At 42.2% G+C, this 23,923-nt stretch overlaps 1 protein-coding gene across 3 annotated transcripts in view; it reads left to right on the forward strand.

Moving 5' to 3' along the window:
* LOC135558656 (extended synaptotagmin-2-B-like) overlaps positions 1-23,923 on the forward strand; it is a 46,322-nt gene that overhangs the window by 17,175 nt on the left and 5,224 nt on the right. For 2 of the 3 annotated variants that reach the window (XM_064992654.1, XM_064992656.1), the window contains exons 7-16: positions 395-484; positions 8,962-9,017; positions 18,083-18,203; positions 18,428-18,604; positions 18,843-18,928; positions 19,079-19,127; positions 19,228-19,317; positions 19,962-20,057; positions 22,188-22,250; positions 23,502-23,576. In XM_064992654.1, the coding sequence (XP_064848726.1) occupies positions 395-484; positions 8,962-9,017; positions 18,083-18,203; positions 18,428-18,604; positions 18,843-18,928; positions 19,079-19,127; positions 19,228-19,317; positions 19,962-20,057; positions 22,188-22,250; positions 23,502-23,576 (903 nt within the window). The remainder of the gene's footprint in view (positions 1-394; positions 485-8,961; positions 9,018-18,082; positions 18,204-18,427; positions 18,605-18,842; positions 18,929-19,078; positions 19,128-19,227; positions 19,318-19,961; positions 20,058-22,187; positions 22,251-23,501; positions 23,577-23,923) is intronic. The other variant, XM_064992655.1, reaches the window with a different exon arrangement.

Here is a 23,923-nt window from a genome sequence, read left to right on the forward strand (position 1 = left end):
ACCAAGCCACTGTTTTGAGTAAATGTGAGAATAAGACTACAGCAGTATGGGAATCAGTATGGCAGTATGGTTATTGAAAATGTCAATTTTCTATTTCATGTTAATTGCTCGTCCTTGCAACCAAATTTGTAGCTCTAGACAGTGTCTACATTTCTGAGCAAAGAGTCACTTCAGTCAGGATGGATACTAATAAAAGCAGTGGAACATTTAGTAAATACAACTCAGGTCAGACTTTTCCATGAGACAACAAGAAGACAGTCATGTAGAGTTTGTCAAATAGATTAATCAAAAGTGTATTGTACCGTTGTTTCCTATGTAATAAGATAGAGACCTATAAATTGTATGTTACAATGATCTGCAATCAAAAAGTCACTGATTGGCATGTTTTCTGCAGCTTCACGGTGTCTTGAGGGTCATCATGGAGCCCCTGCTCGGAGACATGCCATTGATCGGAGCCCTGTCAGTTTTCTTCCTGAAGAAGCCTGTAAGTATTGGCAGCCATTTTGACTTATTCTAGAACTACTGCAGTGGTTGGAACCTCTGAGGAGGGAATGGTCAGCAGACCGCTGGATGTGAAGGATGTTGTATTGAGTTGCTGTTCCAGAAAACCCATTCCCACCAAACCTAATTATAATTAGGCTTCCAACCCAAGTGGCTACCAATTCCCTTTTATAGTGCACTACTTTTGATGGGCCCTAGACAAAATTAGTTCAATTTATAGTGAATAGTGTGCTATTTGAGATTCAGCCTTAGTCCATACCCTGCTCTTTAGCAGCTGTCTTCCTGTGGGTCAGCATGTGTTATAGATTGAGGGTTTGATATGGGGTCCCTTAGGAGGATGCTACATTCCAGTAAAAGGACTATGACGGGGCACTGTAGCTTCCTGTCGGATTCATTACAGCTGAAGAGATAATGAACTGGTGTACAATAGCTTGGATATATTTCCTCGATGGGTAATAATGCTCAGGTCTTATTTTAAACAGACCCAATTTGGGGTGGTGTTGATTACCAGTCCAGTAGTCACATGACATTTGTCTTTTTGACAATAGATGTTTTAGTGCTTATTTTTAGTGCTGTGAAGTTATGGGTCTCAAGGAGCATTGCTGTGCTGTTATTGTCAAGATATGGGTCATATCGTCCCTGTGTCTCGGTCATATCGTCCCTGTGTCTCGGTCATATCGTCCCTGTGTCTCGGTCATATCGTCCCTGTGTCTCAGTCATATCGTCCCTGTGTCTCGGGTCATGTCGTCCCTGTGTCTCGGTCATATTGCCTCTGTGTCGGGGTGGGGAGAGCAGATTTGCTTTATCTTAAGCCTCCTCTGTGCTCTTTATGCTGTCGAGGCTGCGTCTTTCTCTTTGGGTAGGATTTATGTAGACTTTCCTCTATGCTCATTGCCTTGTTATTACTCAGTAAAGGTCTATGGTAAGTCAGCCGGACATCCAGTCTATACCATCTCATACAACTCTCCCCTCTTGGCCTAATACATCTTAACCCCTTAATGAACTACAGTCAGTTAGTGTTGGACCAATGCTGTGAACGGAGTTGAATTATGTCTTGCCAGTTTAGTTAAATTTGATAATCTTCACACAGTCCAGTCCTGCTAGTCTTGATGACTACAATAGCATCCTGCATTTTCCCAGCCAGTCTATAACCGTATGCTCATTGTAAAACATAATCCAATTCACTGTTAGTATCAGGCTGCCATTCCCCACTGATGTTAACTCTGAGAACTGTGATGCACTTACATAGTATAATACAGTACCGTTTGAATAGATATGTTGCATCAGGGATAGAGACTGTCATCATCCCTATAAACACAGACCAGGCTGAGGCTGAGCCACATTTATTTCCCCCTGATGTAGTCAGAGGCCTGGTTAGAAGTCCTGGGATAAAGACTGGGGTGTAATGACAGTCCTTTAGAGTGACAGTCAGCCATCTAAGTCTTATTTTAACCTCTGGAGTTCTGCTATCTCTCCTCAACTGGACTGTTTTTAACCTGGTCCAAGATCTGTTTGTGCTGTCTTGACAGATCTGGGACCAGGCTAGACTGCTATAGAGCACATGGTTCTTGTCCACAATGGCCTCTGACCTGTGGTCCAGTCATGGAGACCTTCTTAAGAATGAATGTAACGTCCACCCCTCTACCCTGTCTTGAATTTGTTTTTGAATTGACCGCCCCTTGAAGAAGGTATTACCTGTAAAGCGTTGTGCCTTCATACTCCTCCTGCCCTTCTACCCTGACAGACAGTCTATCTGTCCCCTGAGTTGTGTAGACGTTTGTTCTCAGAGTTAACATCAGTGGGGAATGGCAGCCTATTCGACTGGCTGGTAAACAGTGCCCCGTCTGAGCTGGAGGTGAGGGAGGAGCGTGCCAAGAGTGTGGTGTAAATGTGAGCAGCGTTGCTGTGGCTACGTAGCGTAGCGGCTGTGTGTTTGAAAGTAAAGTAGAGCAGAGCAGCCAGCCAGGATAAAAGGCCTCACCAGGACTGTTTGATGCTGCAGCATTCTCCTGCCATGCGGTCATAACCAAAGAGGAAACCACCTTTTCTTTCCACTGACTAATGGATGATATTTGTTCAACCCAATGTAATTACAGTGAGATACCTATCATGGGCTCTCATCTATAAACATCACTGAATGTTGTTGTTAAAACAGTTATCTTTGTATAATCAATGTTTTTTTTTTACTGGTACTTGGTTGTTGTTGATAAGGAGTTATGACTTAGTTTGTACAGCCAGGTACAGTATGTTCCAGTGTTGTACAGAAGGCTTAGTGACAGGGCCTGTGCAGAAGCCCTTGCTTGTTCATGTTTGTCTGTTCCTGTAAGCGCTAAGCACAGTGTGGTGGTGTGGCCTGTTCTGAAGACTAAGTGGTGCACACAGGAAGTGCACGCACACTCTGCCACCCCGCCCTGCCCTGCCTCGCCAGATAAAAGCCGGCAGCGGTTTGTATCGCTGTGCAGCCTACGTGCCAGTCACTCTTTATATCAGTCAGAACAATGGAGCAGGCAGTAAAACTCGTTTGTGTCGATATCTGGAGACAGGAAAATCATCATAAATGCCCTGCCCATGTCTTCAACAAATGATGAGAGCATCATCACTTGATGCTCACAAGCTGATCTTCCTTCCCTTCATCACTATCTCACGTTCCTTCTTGTGTCCTGTTTTTATGTTGTGCATTTTGGGGTAAGGCGTCATGTGCCACTCCTTGCATGACAAGACAATATACAGTGAGCTCCAAAAGTATTGGGACAGTGACAAATGTTTTGGCTCTGTACACCAGCATTTTGGATTTATATACATTTTTTATTTCACCTTTATTTAACTAGGCAACTCAGTTAAGAACAACATTCTTATTTGACAATGACTGCCTACCCCGGCCAAACCCTCCCCTAACACAGAAGACGCTGTGCCAATTGTTTATATATTTATTTAGCTGTTATTTTACCAGGTAAGTTGACTGAGAACACGTTCTCATTTACAGTAAAGACCTGGGGGAATAGATACAGGGGATGATTAGGTGACCGTGATGGTTTGAGGGCCAGATTGGGAATTTAGCCACGGCACCGGGTTTGACACCCTTACGATAAGTGCCATGGGATCTTTAATGACCTCAGAGAGTCAGGACACCCGTTTACCGTCCCATCTAAAAGACAGCACCCTACACAGGGCAATGTCCCTAATCACTGCCCTGGGGCATTGGGATATGTTTTAGACTAGAGGAAAGAGTGCCTCCTACTGGCCCTCCAACACCACTTCCAGCAGCATCTGGTCTCCCATCCAGGGACTGACCAGGACCAACCCTGCTTAGCTTCAGAAGCAAGCCAGCAGTGGTATGCAGGGTGGTATGCTGCTGGCTTACAAGGCTGCACATTGTGCGCTGCCCTATGGGACTCCCGATCATGGCTGGTTGTGATACAGACCGAGATCGAACCAGGGTCTGTAGTGACGCCTTTAGCACTGAGATGCAGTGCCTTAGACCACTGCGCCACTCGGGAGCCCAAATAGCTATGAGGTTAGCTTTAATTTGAGTGTATTTTCATTCATATCGGGTGAACCGTTTAGAAATTACAGCACTATTTGTACATAGTCCCCCCCCCCCCCATTTTAGGGGACCAAAAGTGTTGTTAAAAATTCACTTATGTGTATTCAAGTAGTAAAGAGTGAAGTATTAGGTCCCATATTCATAGCAAGCAATGACGACATCAAGCTTGTGAATAATGAGTGAGAACAAAATTCATATAAACTCTCACCATTACATTAACGAGGACGTTAGCATTTTGGATGGGTATGACATTTGTGCGTCTATCTGTTATCATTGTAGCATCTATATTCATGTAGAAGTGTTTAGAAACATATTATATTCTTATTTACAATGAAAGTGACTCTAAAATGGCACATTATTTACCATTTAATTTCTATTGGGCACAAAACAATCTTAAATGAAATCAAAACAAACAGCAAATGCATCCAACAAATTTGTAGTCACAAGGTTAATGTAGCCATTGCGTGCTAAGTATATGGGACCAAATATTTCACTTTTTACTACTTAAATACGCATGTAAGTGAATTTGTCCCAATACTTTTGGTCCTCTAAAATGGGAGGACTGTGTAAGTGACAAAAAGTGATGTAATTTCTAAATGGTTCACCTGATATGGATGAAAATACCCTCCAAATTAAAGCTGAAAGTCTGCACTTTAACCTGATAGTCATTGTATCACTTCAAATTGCTGGAGTACAAAGAAAAACAATACTTTTGGAGCTCACTGTAGGTGTGAATCAGCCTTTGTTCTCTGTGAAGTCGGTTCAGTTCACTCTTCCTGGTTGTATTCTGAACAAGTAGGCATGCTTCTCATTTAAACATTACTGGGTTGGCTTGGGCTCATGTTACCAGAATTCCGGATACCGGAGTTTATCCTGACATAGATCTCTGGATTGATTTTAGAAGTTGAATAACATGATCATACTACAGCTCATCATGACTTGTTCACCTTGTGTAGCCTAGGGCTAGGTTATATTAGAGCTTTATGGGAAGGAATGTTGCTGTGTCGCAGTCAGAATATCATTGTGTCAAAGCTTGTGCCTGCAGCTCTTTACTTGTTGGAATGTGGGAGAATACATGTTTGAATGTCACCTCTGGTCTCTGGAAATTTTCCTTTGACAATTGAACAAACAGAAATGATTGACAAGCCTGAATTTAGCCATAGGCTATATCAAGCGCTTTCGTTCCATAGCCACACACATTTAGACAGTATTTTTAAGGTGTACTTGAACAGCTTTATTCTTGCTTATGTACGCTACAAGTCAAATCCTCATCTTAAATCACACAAATGTTGACATTCTGATTTGCTTAATGGCCTGTTGCTCAACTTTGCAGATATTCTTAAGTGAGCAGCTTAAACGTGAACAAAGTTAGAAATGTAATCTCACCCTGAGTCCCCTGACACACCCACATCCCACAGTTCAGAGGCATATCCCTGACCACTGGCACATGAGACATGACATCATATTACCCCGTGTTTGGTTTACTTATATTTAGTAACCATGACAACTGGTAGACTGTTGGAGCGAGGAACACAAGCATTTCGCTACACCCACAATAACATCTGCTAAATATGTGGATGCGAACAATAAAAGGTGATTTGATTTGACTAATAAGACCTTTTATGGTAAGTAGGTTTTGACTATCCTAAATGATGTGGTAGGAAATGTTACCATGACAATGCTATGATTCCTTGCCTAGAATTGGGTTAGGCCGACCTTCCCTATTCAAACACCATGTCTGTCAATGTTTTTATTTCTAGATACAGAGAACCCTGAGTTATTTTCATGTGCTCGGTAATAGTCGTAGATTGCTTAACTATCATGACATTTTCTTTATTGCAACTATGACTCATAAAGTAAGAGAGCATAGCCTAGATGGAGACATTCAGTGCCCTATGATTCAGTGGGCAGGACTCCTGGCTTGGTTACTGGCACAGAGAAAGACATGGGCTGCATCCCAAATGGATGCAAAAGTAATGCACTATACAGGGAATAGGGTGCCATTTGGGGTGCACAGACTAACGCTGTAACATAGCTAGCCAGGTCATGTTCCCATAGACTGTGACGACATAGCATTCTCAGAGTTTGATTCCTTCGTTTACGTCCCTGGAACACTGTCCAGTGCCTACTCATTCCTGAGCCTACTAAATGTTTACCATTGTGCTGAGTGGTTTTGCAGTCTGTGTAGTATTGTGGTGCTTTAGTGCACTGTTGCTGCACACAGACTCTGGCATTGTCCTGAAAACTTCTAGTTGGCGTTACAGTATTTGTTTTGTTATCCAATCCGCACTAAGAATGTGTCCCAAATTACACTTTATTCCCTCGTAAAAACCCTGGTCAAAAGTACTGAAAAGTACTACATATGGAAAAGGGTGCCATTTAGGATACAGACTATGCTTGCCACATACTGTACAGCCTACAGTCATCCCTTCCATAAAAACCTGTGCAGAATGAACAGTTACTGATTCGGTATAGTTTGCCCTTTGTAGTGAGAATCTTAGAAGCCTTATGTCTGTCTCCTGGGCCTGTACTGTATTGCATTCTTTTTGAGAATGCTAATTTTCCTCAAGAAATTGCTTTCCGCTCTAGACTGTGTTTTTAAAGTTTATGTCCGTGTTCACTGTTCAGGTCAAAGTGATAACTGTCTTACCAGGTACAGGAGTGGTCATTGTAGCAGTCTTCAAAGATTTGACATGATGAAAGTAGATAACATGTTCTATTACAAAGTATAAATCAATTCTTTGCTTTGGAAATGTCAGTTAGAACCAATTCAAATGAATGTCTTTTGGAGAGCACTGTGGTTTCATTATGAAACTACTCCTCGCGGGCTGAGAGCTTTCATTAGCTGTTGTTTCATTAGGAAACGGTAGTCCTCACGGGCTGAGAGCTTTCATTAGCTGTTGTTTCATTAGGAAACGGTACTCCTCACGGGCTGAGAGCTTTCATTAGCTGTTGTTTCATTAGGAAACGGTACTCCTCACGGACTGAGAGCTTTCATTAGCTGTTGTTTCATTAGGAAACTGTACTCCTCACGGACTGAGAGCTTTCATTAGCTGTTGTTTCATTAGGAAACGGTACTCCTCACGGACTGAGAGCTTTCATTAGCTGTTGTTTCATTAGGAAACGGTACTCCTCACGGGCTGAGAGCTTTCATTAGCTGTTGTTTCATTAGGAAACGGTACTCCTCACGGACTGAGAGCTTTCATTAGCTGTTGTTTCATTAGGAAACGGTACTCCTCACGGACTGAGAGCTTTCATTAGCTGTTGTTTCATTAGGAAACTGTACTCCTCACGGACTGAGAGCTTTCATTAGCTGTTGTTTCATTAGGAAACTGTACTCCTCACGGACTGAGAGCTTTCATTAGCTGTTGTTTCATTAGGAAACGGTACTCCTCACGGGCTGAGAGCTTTCATTAGCTGTTGTTTCATTAGGAAACTGTACTCCTCACGGACTGAGAGCTTTCATTAGCTGTTGTTTCATTAGGAAACTGTACTCCTCACGGACTGAGAGCTTTCATTAGCTGTTGTTTCATTAGGAAACTGTACTCCTCACGGACTGAGAGCTTTCATTAGCTGTTGTTTCATTAGGAAACGGTACTCCTCACGGACTGAGAGCTTTCATTAGCTGTTGTTTCATTAGGAAACGGTACTCCTCGCGGGCTGAGAGCTTTCATTAGCTGTTGTTTCATTAGGAAACGGTACTCCTCACGGACTGAGAGCTTTCATTAGCTGTTGTTTCATTAGGAAACTGTACTCCTCACGGACTGAGAGCTTTCATTAGCTGTTGTTTCATTAGGAAACTGTACTCCTCACGGACTGAGAGCTTTCATTAGCTGTTGTTTCATTAGGAAACTGTACTCCTCACGGACTGAGAGCTTTCATTAGCTGTTGTTTCATTAGGAAACGGTACTCCTCACGGGCTGAGAGCTTTCATTAGCTGTTGTTTCATTAGGAAACTGTACTCACGGGCTGAGAGCTTTCATTAGCTGTTGTTTCATTAGGAAACTGTACTCCTCACGGACTGAGAGCTTTCATTAGCTGTTGTTTCATTAGGAAACTGTACTCCTCACGGACTGAGAGCTTTCATTAGCTGTTGTTTCATTAGGAAACTGTACTCCTCGCGGGCTGAGAGCTTTCATTAGCTGTTGTTTCATTAGGAAACTGTACTCCTCACGGACTGAGAGCTTTCATTAGCTGTTGAACTGCTTCCAAGTTACTGCATTTTAGCCATCGGAAATTCCTCTTCTCCTGATAATGAGTCTCTGAGAACCGATCTTAAAGTGCTTTGAAATGACTCTCTTTGTTTGGACTTCCATTTACTATTTGCCTACTCTATTGCTTCCCGTATTAAAACAGAGCTAACTCATCAATATTGATTAGTTTCGATTTTCTCAGTTTTCCAAATGTTTCTGCTTTGTTAAACTTGTATGTAACAATTTGAACTATTGCACTAATTGGGTCCGTCTCTTCTGTCCTCATTTCTAATCCGTTCATGACATTTTATGACGAACATTAGCTAGATGAGAACAGTAGCTGGATTAGAACCTCATAAAGATATGCTGCAGTAGCTTTATCATTCAGTGCTTAGGAGTCCAGTGAGTGATGCAGACCAAGGCAGGAGACGCACAGAGCTAGAGCCTGCCCACCATACACATGTCCTCTCTGCATTGTACTGAAACAGAGTCTTATTGATTAGGAGTTCCATGGAGCAGGCTGCTGCCCTCTTAGTGAGAATGCTCTCCCTACGTTTAGAGGACAAGAGCTAGTTTTGGAGTCACTTTCTAAATTAAATGACTAATGAATTCAATGAAATAAAATGACTTGTGTTTGTGGTCCACGTGTGTTCCTGATATGGGTTTATCAACGTTTAGTTTTTTTCTCTGTCATTCAAGGCATGTTTTCTTTTTTTCTTCCAGTTGCTGGATATAAACTGGACAGGCCTCACAAATATGTTGGACATTCCAGGATTGAAGTAAGTGACAACTGCAAGATTGCAAACCCTGCTTGTAATGGGTCTCGGTTACATGGCTTCTGTCAGCACTACCAAGCCCTTATCACTCTCTCTCACTCCAGATGGGTGGGGTGTAGGTTTGGGCCGATATAACGATTTTTATTTGATTTAATCACATCATATTTGATATTGACGATTTATAGTGATGTGGAAGACTATACTCTATTTGAACTTTACAAATCAAAACTGCGCATATGTATCTGTTAGCCTCTATTAGTATGTTGAAAATGAAGTCTAAATGAATTAACTAAGCCTATTTCCCGCCATACAAAATATTATTTAATGAGAATGTGACTATAATATTGTGAATACGCACACAATTTTCACAGTCTGGAATGATTTTGTCATTAATGGCACAAATGATTATATCGGATATCTCGACATTTGGAGTAACATATCGTAGAAGAGGTCTCCCCAAATAGTTAGAACTGGCCTAACCCACAATATAGAGTGGAAAGTATTCAGATCCCTAGAATATTCCCACATTTTATTATGCCTTATTCTAAAATTGTTAAACTTGTTTTTTCCCTCATCAATCTACACACAATACCCCATAATGACAAAGCAAAAACAGGTTTTTTGAAATATTAGCAAATTTGTTAAAAATGTAAAACTGAAATATCACATTTACATAAGTATTCAGACCCTTTACTCAGATCTTTGTTAAAGCACTTTTGGCAGTGATTACAGCCTTGTCTTCTTGAGTATGACGGTACAAGCTTGGCACACCTGTGTTTGGGGAGTGCCTCCTGTTCCTCTCTGCAGATCCTCTCAAGCTCTGTCAGGTTGGATGGGGAGCGTTGCTGCACAGCTATTTTCTGGGCTCTACAAAGATGCTCAATCAGGTTCAAGTCCGGACTCTGGCTGGGCCACTCAAGGACATTTAGAGAATTCTCCCTAAGCCACTCCTGTGTTATTTTGGCTGTGTGCTTATGGTCGTTGTCCTGTTGGAAAGTGAACCTTCGCCCCAGTCTGAGAACCTGCTCCAGAGCGCTCAGGACCTCATCAAGGATCTCTCTGTACTTCGCTCTGTTCATCTTTGCCTCAATCCTGACTGCCGCTGCCGCTGAAAAACATCCCCACAGCATGATGCTGCCAACACCATGCTTCACCATAGGGATGGTGCCAGGTTTCTTCCAGATGTGATGCTTGGCATTCAGGCCACAGAGTTAAATCTTGGATTCATCTGACCAGAGAATCTTGTTTTTCATGGTCTGAGAGTCTTCAGGTACCTTTTGGCAAACTCCAAGCGGGCTGTCATGTGCCTTTTATTGAGGAGTGGCTTTTGTCTGGCTGCTCTACCATAAAGGCCTGATTGGTGCCGTGCTACAGAGATGGTTGTCCTTCTGGAATGTTCTCCCATCTCTACAGAGGAACTCTGGAGCTCTGTCAGAGTGACCATGGGGTTATAGGTCACCTCCCTGACCAATGCCCTTCTCCACTGATTGCACAGTTTGGCTGGGCGGACAGTCTTGGTGGTTCCAAACGTCTTCCATTTAAAAATGATGGAGGCCACTGTGTTTTTGGGGACCTACAATGCTGCAGAAATGGTTTGGTACCCTTCTCCAGATATGTGCCTCGACACAATCCTGTCTCAGAGCTCCACGGAGAATTCCTTCAACCTCATGGCTTGCTTTTTGCTCTGACATGCACTGTCAACTGTGGGACCTTATGTAGACAGCTGTGTGCCTTTACAAATCATGTCCAATCAATTTAATTTACCACAGGTGGACTCCAATTAATTTGTAGAAACATCTCAAGGATGATCAATGGAAACAGGATTCACCTGAGCTCAATTTTGAGTATCATAGCAAAGGGTCTGAATACTTATGTAAATAAGGTTTTAATTATTATTATTTTTAACACATTTGCAAAAATCTATTTTTTTCATTTTGTTATTATGTGGTATTGTGTGTAGATTGCTGAGGATTAAAAAAAACTAATACATTTGAGAATAAGACTGTAACGCAACAAAATGTGGAAAAAGTCAGGGAGTCTGAATACTTGTAGGGAAGTTAGTTCTGGTATTGGTTTACTCAGAGGGTGTTGTTTACTGTTACAGTACACATTCATTGTAAATGGATATCTGTATTGTATCCTTGTGGGCATCCCAAATGGCACCCTATTCCTGAGTGTGCACTATTTTTGGCCAGAGCTGAGTCCTGGTAAAACTATTGCACTATGTAGGTAATATGTTGCCATTTTTGGACACACCTTGTTATCAGTCTAAATAGGCTAATAGATTAGAGTCAACAGTTTTTTAATCTGATCACCAATTACCAGGGATGAAGGGAGGAGGTAGAGACGGGAAAGGTATCTATATCATGAAGTTCATTGTGTCAGTGAGAGCCTAAAGGCGAAGGTTTACTAGGCTGTTTATGGCTCCTGTCTTTGTCAGGCTTAAACAGCTCTGTCCCTCCAGTGTTGACAGATCCTGGTCAAAAGTGTACACTATATAGGGAATTAGGATGCTATTTTGGACTCTACCCAGGCAGCACAAACAGACAGGCGCTAGGGAACATTAATATGAAGGCCTCATTTTTGTGGAGAGAGGGAGCCAGGTGGCAGCTTTCAGGGCTGGAGGGAGGGAGGGAGGGAGTGCACCCATATGCGCATGCCTGTGCTTGTATGGCATGCGTACGTGTTAGTATAGTAGCATTTTACTGTGTGTCGGTAATGACACCATGGCAGGTATAAATGACTAACAGCCAGTCCACTTTCTCAGACAGAGCTGCAGTCTGTGAGGGATAAGGAGGGAGAAAGGTCAGCATAGCTCTCCCTGCTTGCATCCCAAATGACACCCTATTCCCTATATAGTGCACTACTTTTGCCCAGGGCCCATAGGGAATAAGGTGCCATTTGCGAAGCTGGCCCTGTAGCTGAGTGTTAAAAGTAGTCCTACACCACTGTGAGGTCATGCATTTACAGCTCTATGCAAAGCAGCCATGTGGTGGAGGGCTGCAATTAGAGGACAAGAAGCCATCACATGGATATACTACTGGACCCCATAGCTTGTTTCAACATCTCACTCTTCAAGTTCTGTCAAATGCTGTCACTGTCCACATGTGATATGCTCACTTATCCCAAAAGTGGGATCAAATGAAACACAGCTAAATGGACCAATGGAAATACAGTGGAAATACAGTTGTCAAGGGTAGTCTCCCTGAAAAATACTGTTAGAAGTCACATGAGAAAAGGAAATGAGCAACTAACTGGGCGGCCAGTAGCCTAGCGGGTAGGAGCGTTGGGCCACGGCGAAGGTTGTTGGATTGAATCCCAGAGCCAACAAGGTAAAAATCTGCCGTTCTGCCCTTGAGCAAGGCAGTTGACCCCCAACAACAACTGCTCCCCAGGCGCCGATGACATGAATGTTGATTAACGCAGCCCCATGTACCTCTCTGAATCAGAAGGGTTGGGTTAAGTGTGGAAGACACATTTCAGTTGAATGCATTCAGTTGTGCAACTGACTAGGTATCCCCCCATTTTCTTTCCCGAACCACACAGACAGGATCTCCATTGTAGTGATGTGGGCCCTCCATTTTCCTTTGTTTATGATGAACTTTAAACTATAAATAGTCATCTAAACCGAGCTAGCCCTCCACCTGAAAAGCCCCTGGAATCCCTATTGAAATGATTGAATTAATAGATTAGAATGGGGATTATAACTAGTTTATTTTATCTAAGTGTTGATATTTATAGAAGTTGATGATGGAGTGGTCAGAGAAGTTGACATGTGATTCAATAGGTGGTTGTGTTTTGAAGCTTGGATGGGATATGTGTTAAAATGCTACAGTGAATGTTTGGCCATTGAATATACTAAATTCAATGAAGAGCCATGCAGTGATATAGGTAACTGCCAAAATAAAGGAAACACTTGACTAAATAAGAGATACGTGGTGGCCTAATGCTCTGTTAAGACACTTCATGTTAGTGTTTCCTTTATTTTGTCAGTTACCTGTATGTTTAGGCCTATATGGCAGTGGTTTGATAGTAAGTTAAGGTCCCTGATCGAGGTCCACAGTTAAACAAATAAGTATGGTGCCTGATGTATTTGTTTTTGTATGACACTCCTTCCTGTGAAATATAGCCTTCCTCTTTATATGGGTTTGCAGGAAACAACCTGAAACCGGCCTTGCCTCAGTCTCTCTCTCTGTCTCTCTGTCTCTCTCTGTCTCTCTCTGTCTCTCTCTCTCTGTCTCTCTCTGTCTCTCTGTCTCTGTCTCTCTCTCTCTCTCTCTCTCTCTCTGTCTCTCTGTCTCTCTGTCTCTCTCTCTGTCTCTCTGTCTCTCTGTCCCTGTCTCTGTCTCTCTGTCTCTCTGTCCCTGTCTCTGTCTCTCTGTCTCTCTGTCTCTGTCTCTCTGTCTCTCTGTCTCTGTCTCTCTCTCTCTCTCTCTGTGTCTCTCTCTGTCTCTCTCTCTCTCTCTGTCTCTCTCTCTCTGTGTCTCTCTGTCTCTCTCTCTCTCTCTGTGTCTCTGTCTCTCTCTGTCTCTCTCTGTCTCTCTCTGTCTCTCTCTGTCTCTCTCTGTGTCTCTCTCTCTCACACACACACACACACACACACACACACACACACACACAGTTGTCGCCCCCCCCTCCAACACACAGACACGCTCTGAGTCTGAAAAGTTTAATTGTAGCTTACCAGGAGAGAGTGTGTGTGTGTCTGAACAGACAGAGGGTTCTGTGTAGGAGGCTCACATTTCCTCTGGTATGATTTGCATCTCACTCTCAAACAGCAGGCACCTCAGCTCACCCCTAACTGTGTGTGTTTCGCCCCTTTCTGGGACCACTTTTTTCATTACTGGAATGGAAGTGGTCTCTCCTCCTCCCCCAACACACAGACCTGCTCTGGAGGTATAAAGTCTGGAAAGTTGAACTGTAGCTTTGCTGATCTTTTCCTACAGACAAAAAGTAAAGAAATAGGACAAAATGTAAAGTCACTAACATGTGTTATTAATTATAATTTGAGTCAATTGCAGTTGAACACCAGCAATAAATACATTCCTTCTGCAACAAACCCAGAAATGAGCGGGCTGGCCTCCACATATTTCGCATCCACACTTTTTTCCCCAGCACCAAAAACAACCTCCTTTTATAGACAAGATAGAGTATGTCGTAACCTCAGAGGAATCTTGAGGACGGGATGGGGGAGGCCCGGCTGCGCCATTAAACCCAGCTCTGAGGGAGTAACACACCCACTTAGGGAGTTCTCCATTCACTACAATGCTGCCATCTAGTGGGTATTAGAGAAACGTAACATTGACTGTTGTTTTGATTCCTCGTTTACGATAAGCTTCGTCTTGGCTCCAGTTTAAATACATAATTTAAATACAGGATATCCATTTTCCTGTAAGGATTAATAGTGGAGCCATTGAAAGTTGTGGGATACTACACTGAGCCCATAAATAGACTATTAGGAAGTGGAGTTTCTGTGTGTGCACACCACTGTCACATGTCTAGTTTCAACTTCACAGACAGATGGTGCCAGCTGCAGATGGTAGTGTAATGTCTCTTGGCACAGGTCTATGGTATGAGTCAGGTGGGGGTGGGAGCAGGGAGGGAGGTTGGGCCTCTGGACTTCAGACTGTGACAGTGCCCTTGACTTCTGCTGTCAAACAGTGACACATAGGGCTTGTTTCAAATGGCACCCTATTTCTAATATAGTGCACTACTTTTCACCAGGCCCCATTGGGTTCTGGTCAAAAGTAGTGCACTATAGGGGATAGGATGTCATTTGGGGCATAGACGGTGACCCCTCCCTCTCCTCTACACCTGCCGATAGGTCAGAGTTGTATAGGGCTCCACCCCCCAACTCCCCAACACTTTCCACCCATCCAATTTTCCCTCTAAGCTACCCTGTGTGTGCGCAAGCTCCCAGGGACTGCCATGCAGGAGAATTATCAGCCAGCGCAGAGAAACACGAGATTGAACTTCACTCAACTTTCTAGAGTTTTCCCCGTTAACACTTTCAACGTTTCCCTTTATTGTGGGAATTGTGATCGAATCAACACAATATTAGCCACTTTCAATGCAACGTCCCGAAACAAAACAAACTATGCAGACTTAGTGTGCAAAACTAGCTATGCGAGAGATTTTGTCCAAGCAGAGCACATCAGAGTAGGATTCTTTTGCATTGAGTAAGGCACACTCTGGCCCTTACTCTACACAGACTGGTGCACCATAACCAATCAGAGCTGTAATTAGGCCTATATGCAAATAAACCATTGCCATATATGGATTTGTGCCATTCACTTAAAACTGGATGGTTTTACAGCATGAGCAGTCGTGATTGTTTTGAGATCAAAGCAAGAACTGCATGTAGCCACGTATGCACATTTGTTCATATTATTTGCTACTTATTAGCCCAGTTATAGCTAATTTGTAGTCAGAAATGTGGAAATATTATTTCGGTAGAACATCTTGAGTTGTCATATTATTACTTTGAAAGATACTGATCTAATTATTAATTTATAAACATCTTTCTCTGAAAAATACTGTCCCCACTTTTGATGTCACTACTGAGCTAAAGCTACAACCCTACAAATATCACTAGGTGATGGGATTGCACCCCTCTCCACTATGGCCACATTTCTGCAAACATTTGAGAAAATTAGTTAACATATTGGTCAATCTTAATGTATTTTTAAGAAGTGTCACTAGTACCGAACATCTAATATATCAAGAAATATGTCAAGTACGGTTTTATGACTAAAATATGTTGGCTGGTATGTACATCTGTCCAAATGAAAGAGAGCCAGCCATATGTTAGCTATGGGGAGTATTTTAAAGTCCAAAATAAATCAAAATGGTCACAACCGAGACAATTGACACAATAGAGATAATGTATTTAGAGGTCTCATCTTTGTGTCTCTGCTATTAACGATTCTGTGACCGTGTGGGCAGCGCCATTGAGGCTATCTTCAATTTTATGTTGCATGAGACATGCTCTACCTACTGAGCTACAGAGGACCACTGTGGGTAGTGGAAAAAATGTAGAGTATTGAAATTCATAGCCAGCAGGGCTAAAGTCATAATTTAAACATATAACATCATAAATAATTAGATGCTGTTAGGTTCTAATTTTCAGAGTAAATAACCCACGGACACTAGAGAAGCTTAACCAAGTTTAATTCTTCCCAAAGGGCCGATATACAGCTGTAATTCAGACACAGACATGGCTTCCCCTGTGGTGGTATTCATACCCCACTTTGGGTGGTCTCCTACTTATCTCGAAACATTGCATCATTATTGTTGAGCAGGGAGCTAAGTGATATGATCCTTCAACAGTTTCTCCCCTTCTCAGTACTGCCTCGTGTGATCGTGTTCCCTGCTCTCAGCCCCTCCACAGATTCATTATGGCACCCCTCATGTCTCTTTTCTAACTGTTCCTATACTTCTGAGTATAACAATGTTCAGCGTTTCACCCACAATCCAACAATGCATAAGTTATTAAATCAATCAACAAGTTTCAGATTCATACAATCAATAATGAACATTTTACAGAAAACTCTCAATTAAATTTAAAGGTTTGGAAAGTCTGGTTAAAAATCATGTTTTTACAATTTTTTGTTAATTTTTGTATCCAAATGAAATTCATAAAATTAGTATTATAATAGGTTTATCAAAATGATCACTACTGTGCATGGTTTTCCCTTTTTTATTGCAATTTTTAATTTTATTCAGTAATGTTTATGGGGTGGTAAGGAATTTGGATAAATATTTCAAATATGTAATACAAAGTGTGTAAGTAGTATATACTGTATGTCTACCTGACATACACTACATGACCAAAAGTGTGTGGACATGACACCTGCTTGTCGAACATCTCATTCCAAAATCATGGGCATTAATATGGAGTTGGTCCCCCTTTGCTTCTATAACAGCCTCCGCTCTTCTGGGAAGGCTTTCCACTAGAACATTGCTGCGGGGACTTGCTTCCATTCAGCCACGAGTATTAGTGAGGTCGGGCACTGATGTTGGGTGATTAGGCCTGGCTCGCAGTCGGTGTTCCAATTCATCCAAAGGTGTTTGGTGAGGTTGAGGTCAGGGCTCTGTGCAGGCCAGTCAAGTTCTTCCACACCGATCTCAACAAACCATTTCTGTATGGACCTCACTTTGTGCACGGGGGCATTGTCATGCTAAAACAGGAAAGGGTCTTCCCCAAACTGTTGCCACAAAGTTGGAAGTACATAATTGTCTAGAATGTCATTGTATGCTGTAGTGTTAAGATTTATCTTCACTGGAACTAAGGGGCCTAACCCGAACCTTGACAAGCCCTAGACCATTATTCCTTCTCCACCAAACTTTACAATTGGCGCTGTGCATCGTCCATCATACTGCCAGATGGTGAAGCGTGATTCATCACTCCAGAGAAAGTGTTTCTACTGCTCGAGAGTCCAATGGCGGAGAGCTTTACTCAACTTCAGCCAAAGCTTGGCATTGTGCATGGTGATCTTAGGCTTGTGTGCGGCTGCTCGGCCATGGAAACCCTTTTCATGAAGCTCCCGACAAACAGTTCTTGTGCGGATGTTGCTTCCAGAGGCAGTTTGGAACTCTGTAGTGAGTGTTGTAACCGAGGACATGTGTTGTTTTTTTACACGCTACGCGCTTCAGCCTTCAATTTACTGTTGACCAGGGCAGCTCTAGCAGGGCAGGAATGTGACGAAAGGTTGCATCCTATGATGGTGCCACGTTGAAAGTCAATGAGTGCTTCAGTAAGGCCATTCTACTGCCAATGTTTCTATGGAGATTGCATCGCTGTGTGCTCGATTTTATACAATTGTATACATGTGTTCTGAAAGTTTGGGAAAAATAGGATACAAATGTGATAAAAAAATGTTAACCCCCAATTTACTCCACTTCTGTAGGATGACCCATATAGGGAATAGAGTGCCATTTGAGATGCAGAATGTTGGTTGAAACAGGATGGAGGTAGCAGCAGCCTGAATGGAAGATGGATGTTTTCTATCAGTGTCCCCTGGACTGTGTGTCTTATAACCTATATCCCTGTCTGTGTCCCCTGTTAGTGGCTTGTGTGATAACCTGATCCAAGACATCATCTACAGCTACCTGGTCCTGCCCAACCGCATCACCATTCCTCTGGTGGGAGAGGCTCAGCTGGCTCAGCTGCGCTTCCCAATACCTAAAGTAGGGAGGATTCCCACTCGCCACCGAAAGCAAAACACATATTCCACTATATGAAGCCAAGCCTGATAAATGAATCAACGTGTTTAGTACTGTTGTTTTGTTATGTTCAAATGCAACCCATCCTTTGTGGCATTATTGAATTCCAATGTAAATGTAATACATGAAATCACTATGATATACAGTATGTATGAACTTCGTGTTTTGTCTTTCTCTCTCTCCTCTAGGGTGTCCTGAGGATTCACTTCCTGGAGGCCCAGGACCTGTTAGGGAAGGATAAGTTCCTGGGGGGTCTGATCAAGGGCAAGTCAGACCCGTACGGTGTCCTTCACATCGGCAACCAGCTGTTCCAGAGCAAGGTGGTCAAGGAGAACATCAATCCCAAGTGGAACGAAGTCTATGAGGTAGAGAACATTTTAAAGTGTCCACAGGGAGGTTTGAGAAGTGTTCTTAGGATGATTCTTATGTCGGCAGTATGAGAGAGAATGTCTTGTTGAAGAAACTGAATGGGACTCTCTTACAATGTTGGAGTGGGTGGGTTGTCTGACATTAGAGACATTCTTACAGTACATTACCAATATGTTGTCATGTATGCCACACAAAAGGTCTGTAAATACTGTATGTGTTGAATGTGACCCTCAGGCTTTGGTGTATGAGCACTCAGGACCACAGAACCTGGAGATAGAGCTGTTTGATGAGGACACAGACCAGGATGATTTCCTAGGAAGGTTAATGATAGATCCAAATCCTTTGGGGTCCTTCCTCAGCCATCAAAATCACTTGAACATCAAGCGTGACTTCTGCTGTAGCGCATAAAGCGATCATGTGTTAGCCCCTCTCTCCAACGAACTCACAGCATTTGTATATTTCCCTTGCAGTTTACTGATAGATGTGGCTGAACTTCAGAAGGAACAGAAAGTTGATGAGGTAAAGTTGATCTATTTTCTGACTTATTTCGTTCTTAATAAAAACACTCAATTGTTAAGACTGTATATGTGATCACCCAGCACAATGTGTTCCATTCCAGTGGTTTGTCATGGAGGAGGTGAACACCGGAAAGCTGCATTTAAAACTAGAGTGGCTGTCTCTGCTCCCCACTCCTGAAAAGCTGGATCAGGTACACCTTTATCAACTCTGCATCCACAATGGCACCCTATTGCCCATGTAGTGCAATACTTTTCATCAGGTCAAAAGTAGTGCACTATATAGTCTTTCTATGTTAACATTAATGGGTCTACATATTCCCCTTCTACATCCACGTGAGAGTGAGTAAATGAAACATGCAGATTAGAGGGATAGGTTGGGGAATCCAAGAGGGAGTGCTCACCCTGTTTGAACTAGTGCTGTGGTGCTTATTTAACATATGTTCCTTTAGTACACTCACAGATCCCTGTAACACCTGATGCTGTGGGTGTGGCCCAAATGGTACCCTATTCCGGTCAAAAGTAATGCACTAAATAGGGAATAGGGTGCCATTTGGGACACAAACTGCATTTCTGCAGTCCATTATATCAGCTCTGAAGCCAAGAATAGATAACTCACATCATTCTATGTTTGACCAACAGTACAAATTGCACCTCCTACAGTATTGGCTAAAGCGCAGCATTCATTCTTTGTCTCCTATTTACTGCCTCTGTGCCTGTTTGAAGCACCGTTATAACCCTAATACCATTGTCCTAAGGGGACAAATACAGTTTGAATTGAGTGACAAACTGTAACTATTGATTTTGGTCTGGTCCTCTTCCGTTCTCTCTCTGCTAGGTGCTGACCAGTATTAAGGCTGATAAAGGCCAGGCTAACGATGGCCTGTCGTCTGCCCTTCTGGTGGTCTACCTGGACTCAGCAAGGAACCTTCCAGTAAGTCACTTTACCTGTGGTAAACTCAATAAGAATAGGAAGAACCACAACAGCTACTATATCCTTAAGATTGATCATCCGTTCTGCTGGGGCCTATGTGTACAGTAGCAGAGCTTAAACATCAATCATTGGCCCCATTTTCAACTATAACTTGGATGGGAAAACGCACTACATTGCATTAACTCAGCACAGCTTCTTTAATAGTTAGGAGATGGTAATGTCAAGTTTCCTCAAAGGCCATAAAACAAGGTATTATTGTGCCAGTCTACCAGTCATTAGACAGTATGAGCCTCCCAGTTCACCCCAGCTTCTCTCACCTGCCTCCTCTTTCTCCTCTTCTTCTGATGGTTCTCCTGCTTGAACTCTTTCCCTTCCCACTCTCATCTCCTCATGATAATGTTAATCTTTATCCTCGTTTCATGTTATTGATCCTCATGCTAATGTTAATATTTATCCTCGGGATCATGTACATTTTTATTCTCTACCTCTCTTCCCTCCGTCTCAACTGGCCACTCACACTAATAGTCTGCCAAAGGGCTACATTATTGTAGCTGAAGTTGATATACTGTTCTATAATACCTGTGAGATCATAAATGCATAGCATAGGCAAACCCTGCTTCACATGTCTTCTTTTCAGCCTCTTCCTCTTTGCTTTCTTCTCTCCGTTTCCCCCCTCCTCTGAAGAGTGTGTTCGAGGGGAACTTGGGTTCTGGCTACTTAAAAGAGAGGAGAGCTTCGGGCCTAGTCTTTTGTGAGAATACAGCCTCTCTCTATAGGACCTTATTTGTGAGTCCTCTGGTATTTTGCATCCTAGTTTTTTTTTCACAGTGTGATTTTTGTTTGTAATTATGACGATTGAAATGAGAAAGAAATTCCAATAAGCATGTTGACTGTCGTATGAATGACTTATGCACGTATAAGTTCTTAATATTTTGCATAAAACATACAGTGAGGCTGTCAGTCATAACTATGAAGCCAGGACTTGAGAAAGATATCGGTGCAAAAGAGCCAGAGGCATGTTAGGAGGCTTGTCTGTAGATTGCTTTCCCTCCATCCCGCTCACCCAGCCATTACCCGCCCGTTAGTGGGTTGTTGCCCCAGCAACAAATGCTCTCTTACCTGTAACACGGGCGTCCTCAGGACACTGACCCTGCACCGCCTTGTCTCAAACTCCAGACATAACCAGTCATCTCAAAGCATCTCCCGATGCCAGTCTCCTGTTACACATGCCTCCCACACTACTCAGTCCAAAAGCAATGGCATGACTTGTCAAGGCATGGTCTACATCCCAAATGGCACCCTTTTCTTTATATAGGGATTAGTTTGCCATTTGGGAAGGAGTCAGTGACATGACCTGTCAAGACATGTTAACAATTCTCCAGAGATGTGTAGCTGACAACAAAAATATCATTTTTAACAACAGATAATGAATAACTAATGTGATACAGAATGCAAGGATATGCTACGTTCTAAATGAAATGCTTCGCTCTGTGGATGAACTGTAGATGTATTTGTTGATAGAAATGATGTTGTCTGTGTTGTACGAAAGTACTCATCAAGAGAATGACTCCATTCCATTTACCCATAAAGAGATGATAATGTATCTAGAATCTCATAGATAAAAAGTACAAATGTAAATATCCCCATTTATGGTTGGAGGATTCCCAGATTCTGTCCAATCCTTGGAATCCTCCAACTGGGATTTTTAGAAAAATTACGAATTTTGGGAAAGTTACTAGAATTTTGCAACCTTACCCCCAATTATTACTCTCTATTCACATACGCCATCTCACTCCTGTTACTGGACAGCCTTGTCAGGGTTGGAATGGTCCTTCTGTTTTCTCCATAATGAATGCTCCTCTTTATCTCCCATTGGGTTTTTCCTGGGTATGTCGTTGTCAATATACTTCATGATTTATTAACCTTGTGCTCATCATGTTGTTTTTGTCTCTGTCTCTACCTGTTACCCTGGCATCCTGGTTTTGGGGTCGTCTGGTGTGTGGTCTTCATCGTCGCTCCAATCATGATTTAACCTCCTCCTCTTCTTCCTCCTGCTCCTCCTCCTCCTTGCATGCTCTCTCCTAATAACCAACCTGGTGTGTTCATTCTCTCCTGCCCTGGGGGAAAAAGCGCAATCCTTTAGAATTCAACCATGACGGTTTGAAGAAGGCCTCAGTCAGTAAGGCCATCAAGGTAATGTAACAACCGAGCATGCAGAGCCATCCAGACAGACAGACAGAGGAAGAATAAAGGCCCTGTTAAATACTTAAAAAAAACACCCTTCCTGTAATACAGTAAGACTGGTGAAAGCAATGGGGTGGAAGCTGTGTTTTTATCTGTGCACTCACTTCTAGATCAGTGATTAAGGATGAATTTCAGGTATTTGAACAGGGCCTAGAAACACACTGCTGTTTCCCCTGTGACTAGAGATCCACTGTAGTACGGGAAGCACGTGTAGTACTGTGCTTTTTCTATTAGGAAGTGGATTTAGTGAAAAGCAATTCAGTTTACCATTTGGCATCAACTGTATCGATTGATTCGATCCCAGTGAGTAATATTGCTTTCAAGTTGTTCCCCACCCATGTATTTCTACAGGAGCGCTGCTGGAGCATTAAAAATGCCTTGCAAGTTCATTTGAGTTCCTTGTTTTGTGAAATTAATTATTAAACTCTACTAATTGTGTTTGTGGACTAAAACTGCATCCCATGCACTATATTCTAATATTCTGATGTATATAAAAAAAATGTGTTGTATGAGATGATTAATGCACCAAGAAAATATATCTTTATGTAAGCATTTCCTCTCTTACAATTTCAACTCTATTTCCTGGTGTTATGGAGTTCTTCTATATACATTTATGTAACTTCAATACTTCCTGATCTCAAGTCTTTATGCTGCCATATTTAGCCAATGAGGGATCAATCTACATGATTAGTTTTACATAAATCACTTTGAACATAACCTTTATTTCACAAATATAGAGCATCTTCCTTATAAATACATTTGAATTGTATTGTTGAGAATGTACCCATTCTACATAATGAAATAAATTATTTAAGCTACAATTCTTAATTGGTGAAACTGCCACGTCAGTTCGGGATATTACAACACCAAAGAAAAACTGCAAACAACGAACAACTATTGTTAGTTTTTTTAGCTCGGACATCATTGCACATCTGATAGAACAGAATATGTACTGCAATTTGTTATACCATGCTGCTGGACACACTTCTGCATTTCATCAATAAAACAAAAACTGTAACAAAGGTGTTGGGGGGGCGAACAGTGGCGCTGTTTCCCCAAATGCGGAATCGATCTTTAAGTGATTAGATATTTAAATACTGAACTTGATACTAGGCTATGGTGATACAGTAGTACCTATGAAGTTAACATCTCACAGGGCTAGAGGTTATTATGTGTTTGAAACCTGTTCTTGTTTCACAGTCTGGTAAGAAAGTGAGCAGTGTCCCGAGTCCCTTTGTACAATTCACAGTCGGCCACAAAACCTATGAGAGTAAGGTAAGCTCGAGCAAAATAACACATTTTTTCGATCCTACATTTGTATGTTACATTCAGTTGTAAAGTACTTCAGTAAAAATACTTTAAAGTACTAAAGTATTTTGGGGAGGTATCTGTACTGTACTTTACTATTTATATTTTTGACAACTTTTACTACATTCTTAAAATCTCTGAAGGACCTGCCCCTTTTTTAAATGTTCTCCTAAATTGACATAACCAAATCTAACTGCCTGTCGCTCAGGCATTGAAGCAAGGATATGCATGTTCGAAAGGAAAAACTTTGAAGTTTGTGGAAATGTGAAATGAATGAAGGAGAATATTACACCTTAGATCTGTTAAAGAAAATA

This window comes from Oncorhynchus masou, chromosome 17 (assembly GCF_036934945.1).
Source record: "Oncorhynchus masou masou isolate Uvic2021 chromosome 17, UVic_Omas_1.1, whole genome shotgun sequence".
In the NCBI taxonomy this organism is placed as follows: domain Eukaryota; kingdom Metazoa; phylum Chordata; class Actinopteri; order Salmoniformes; family Salmonidae; genus Oncorhynchus; species Oncorhynchus masou.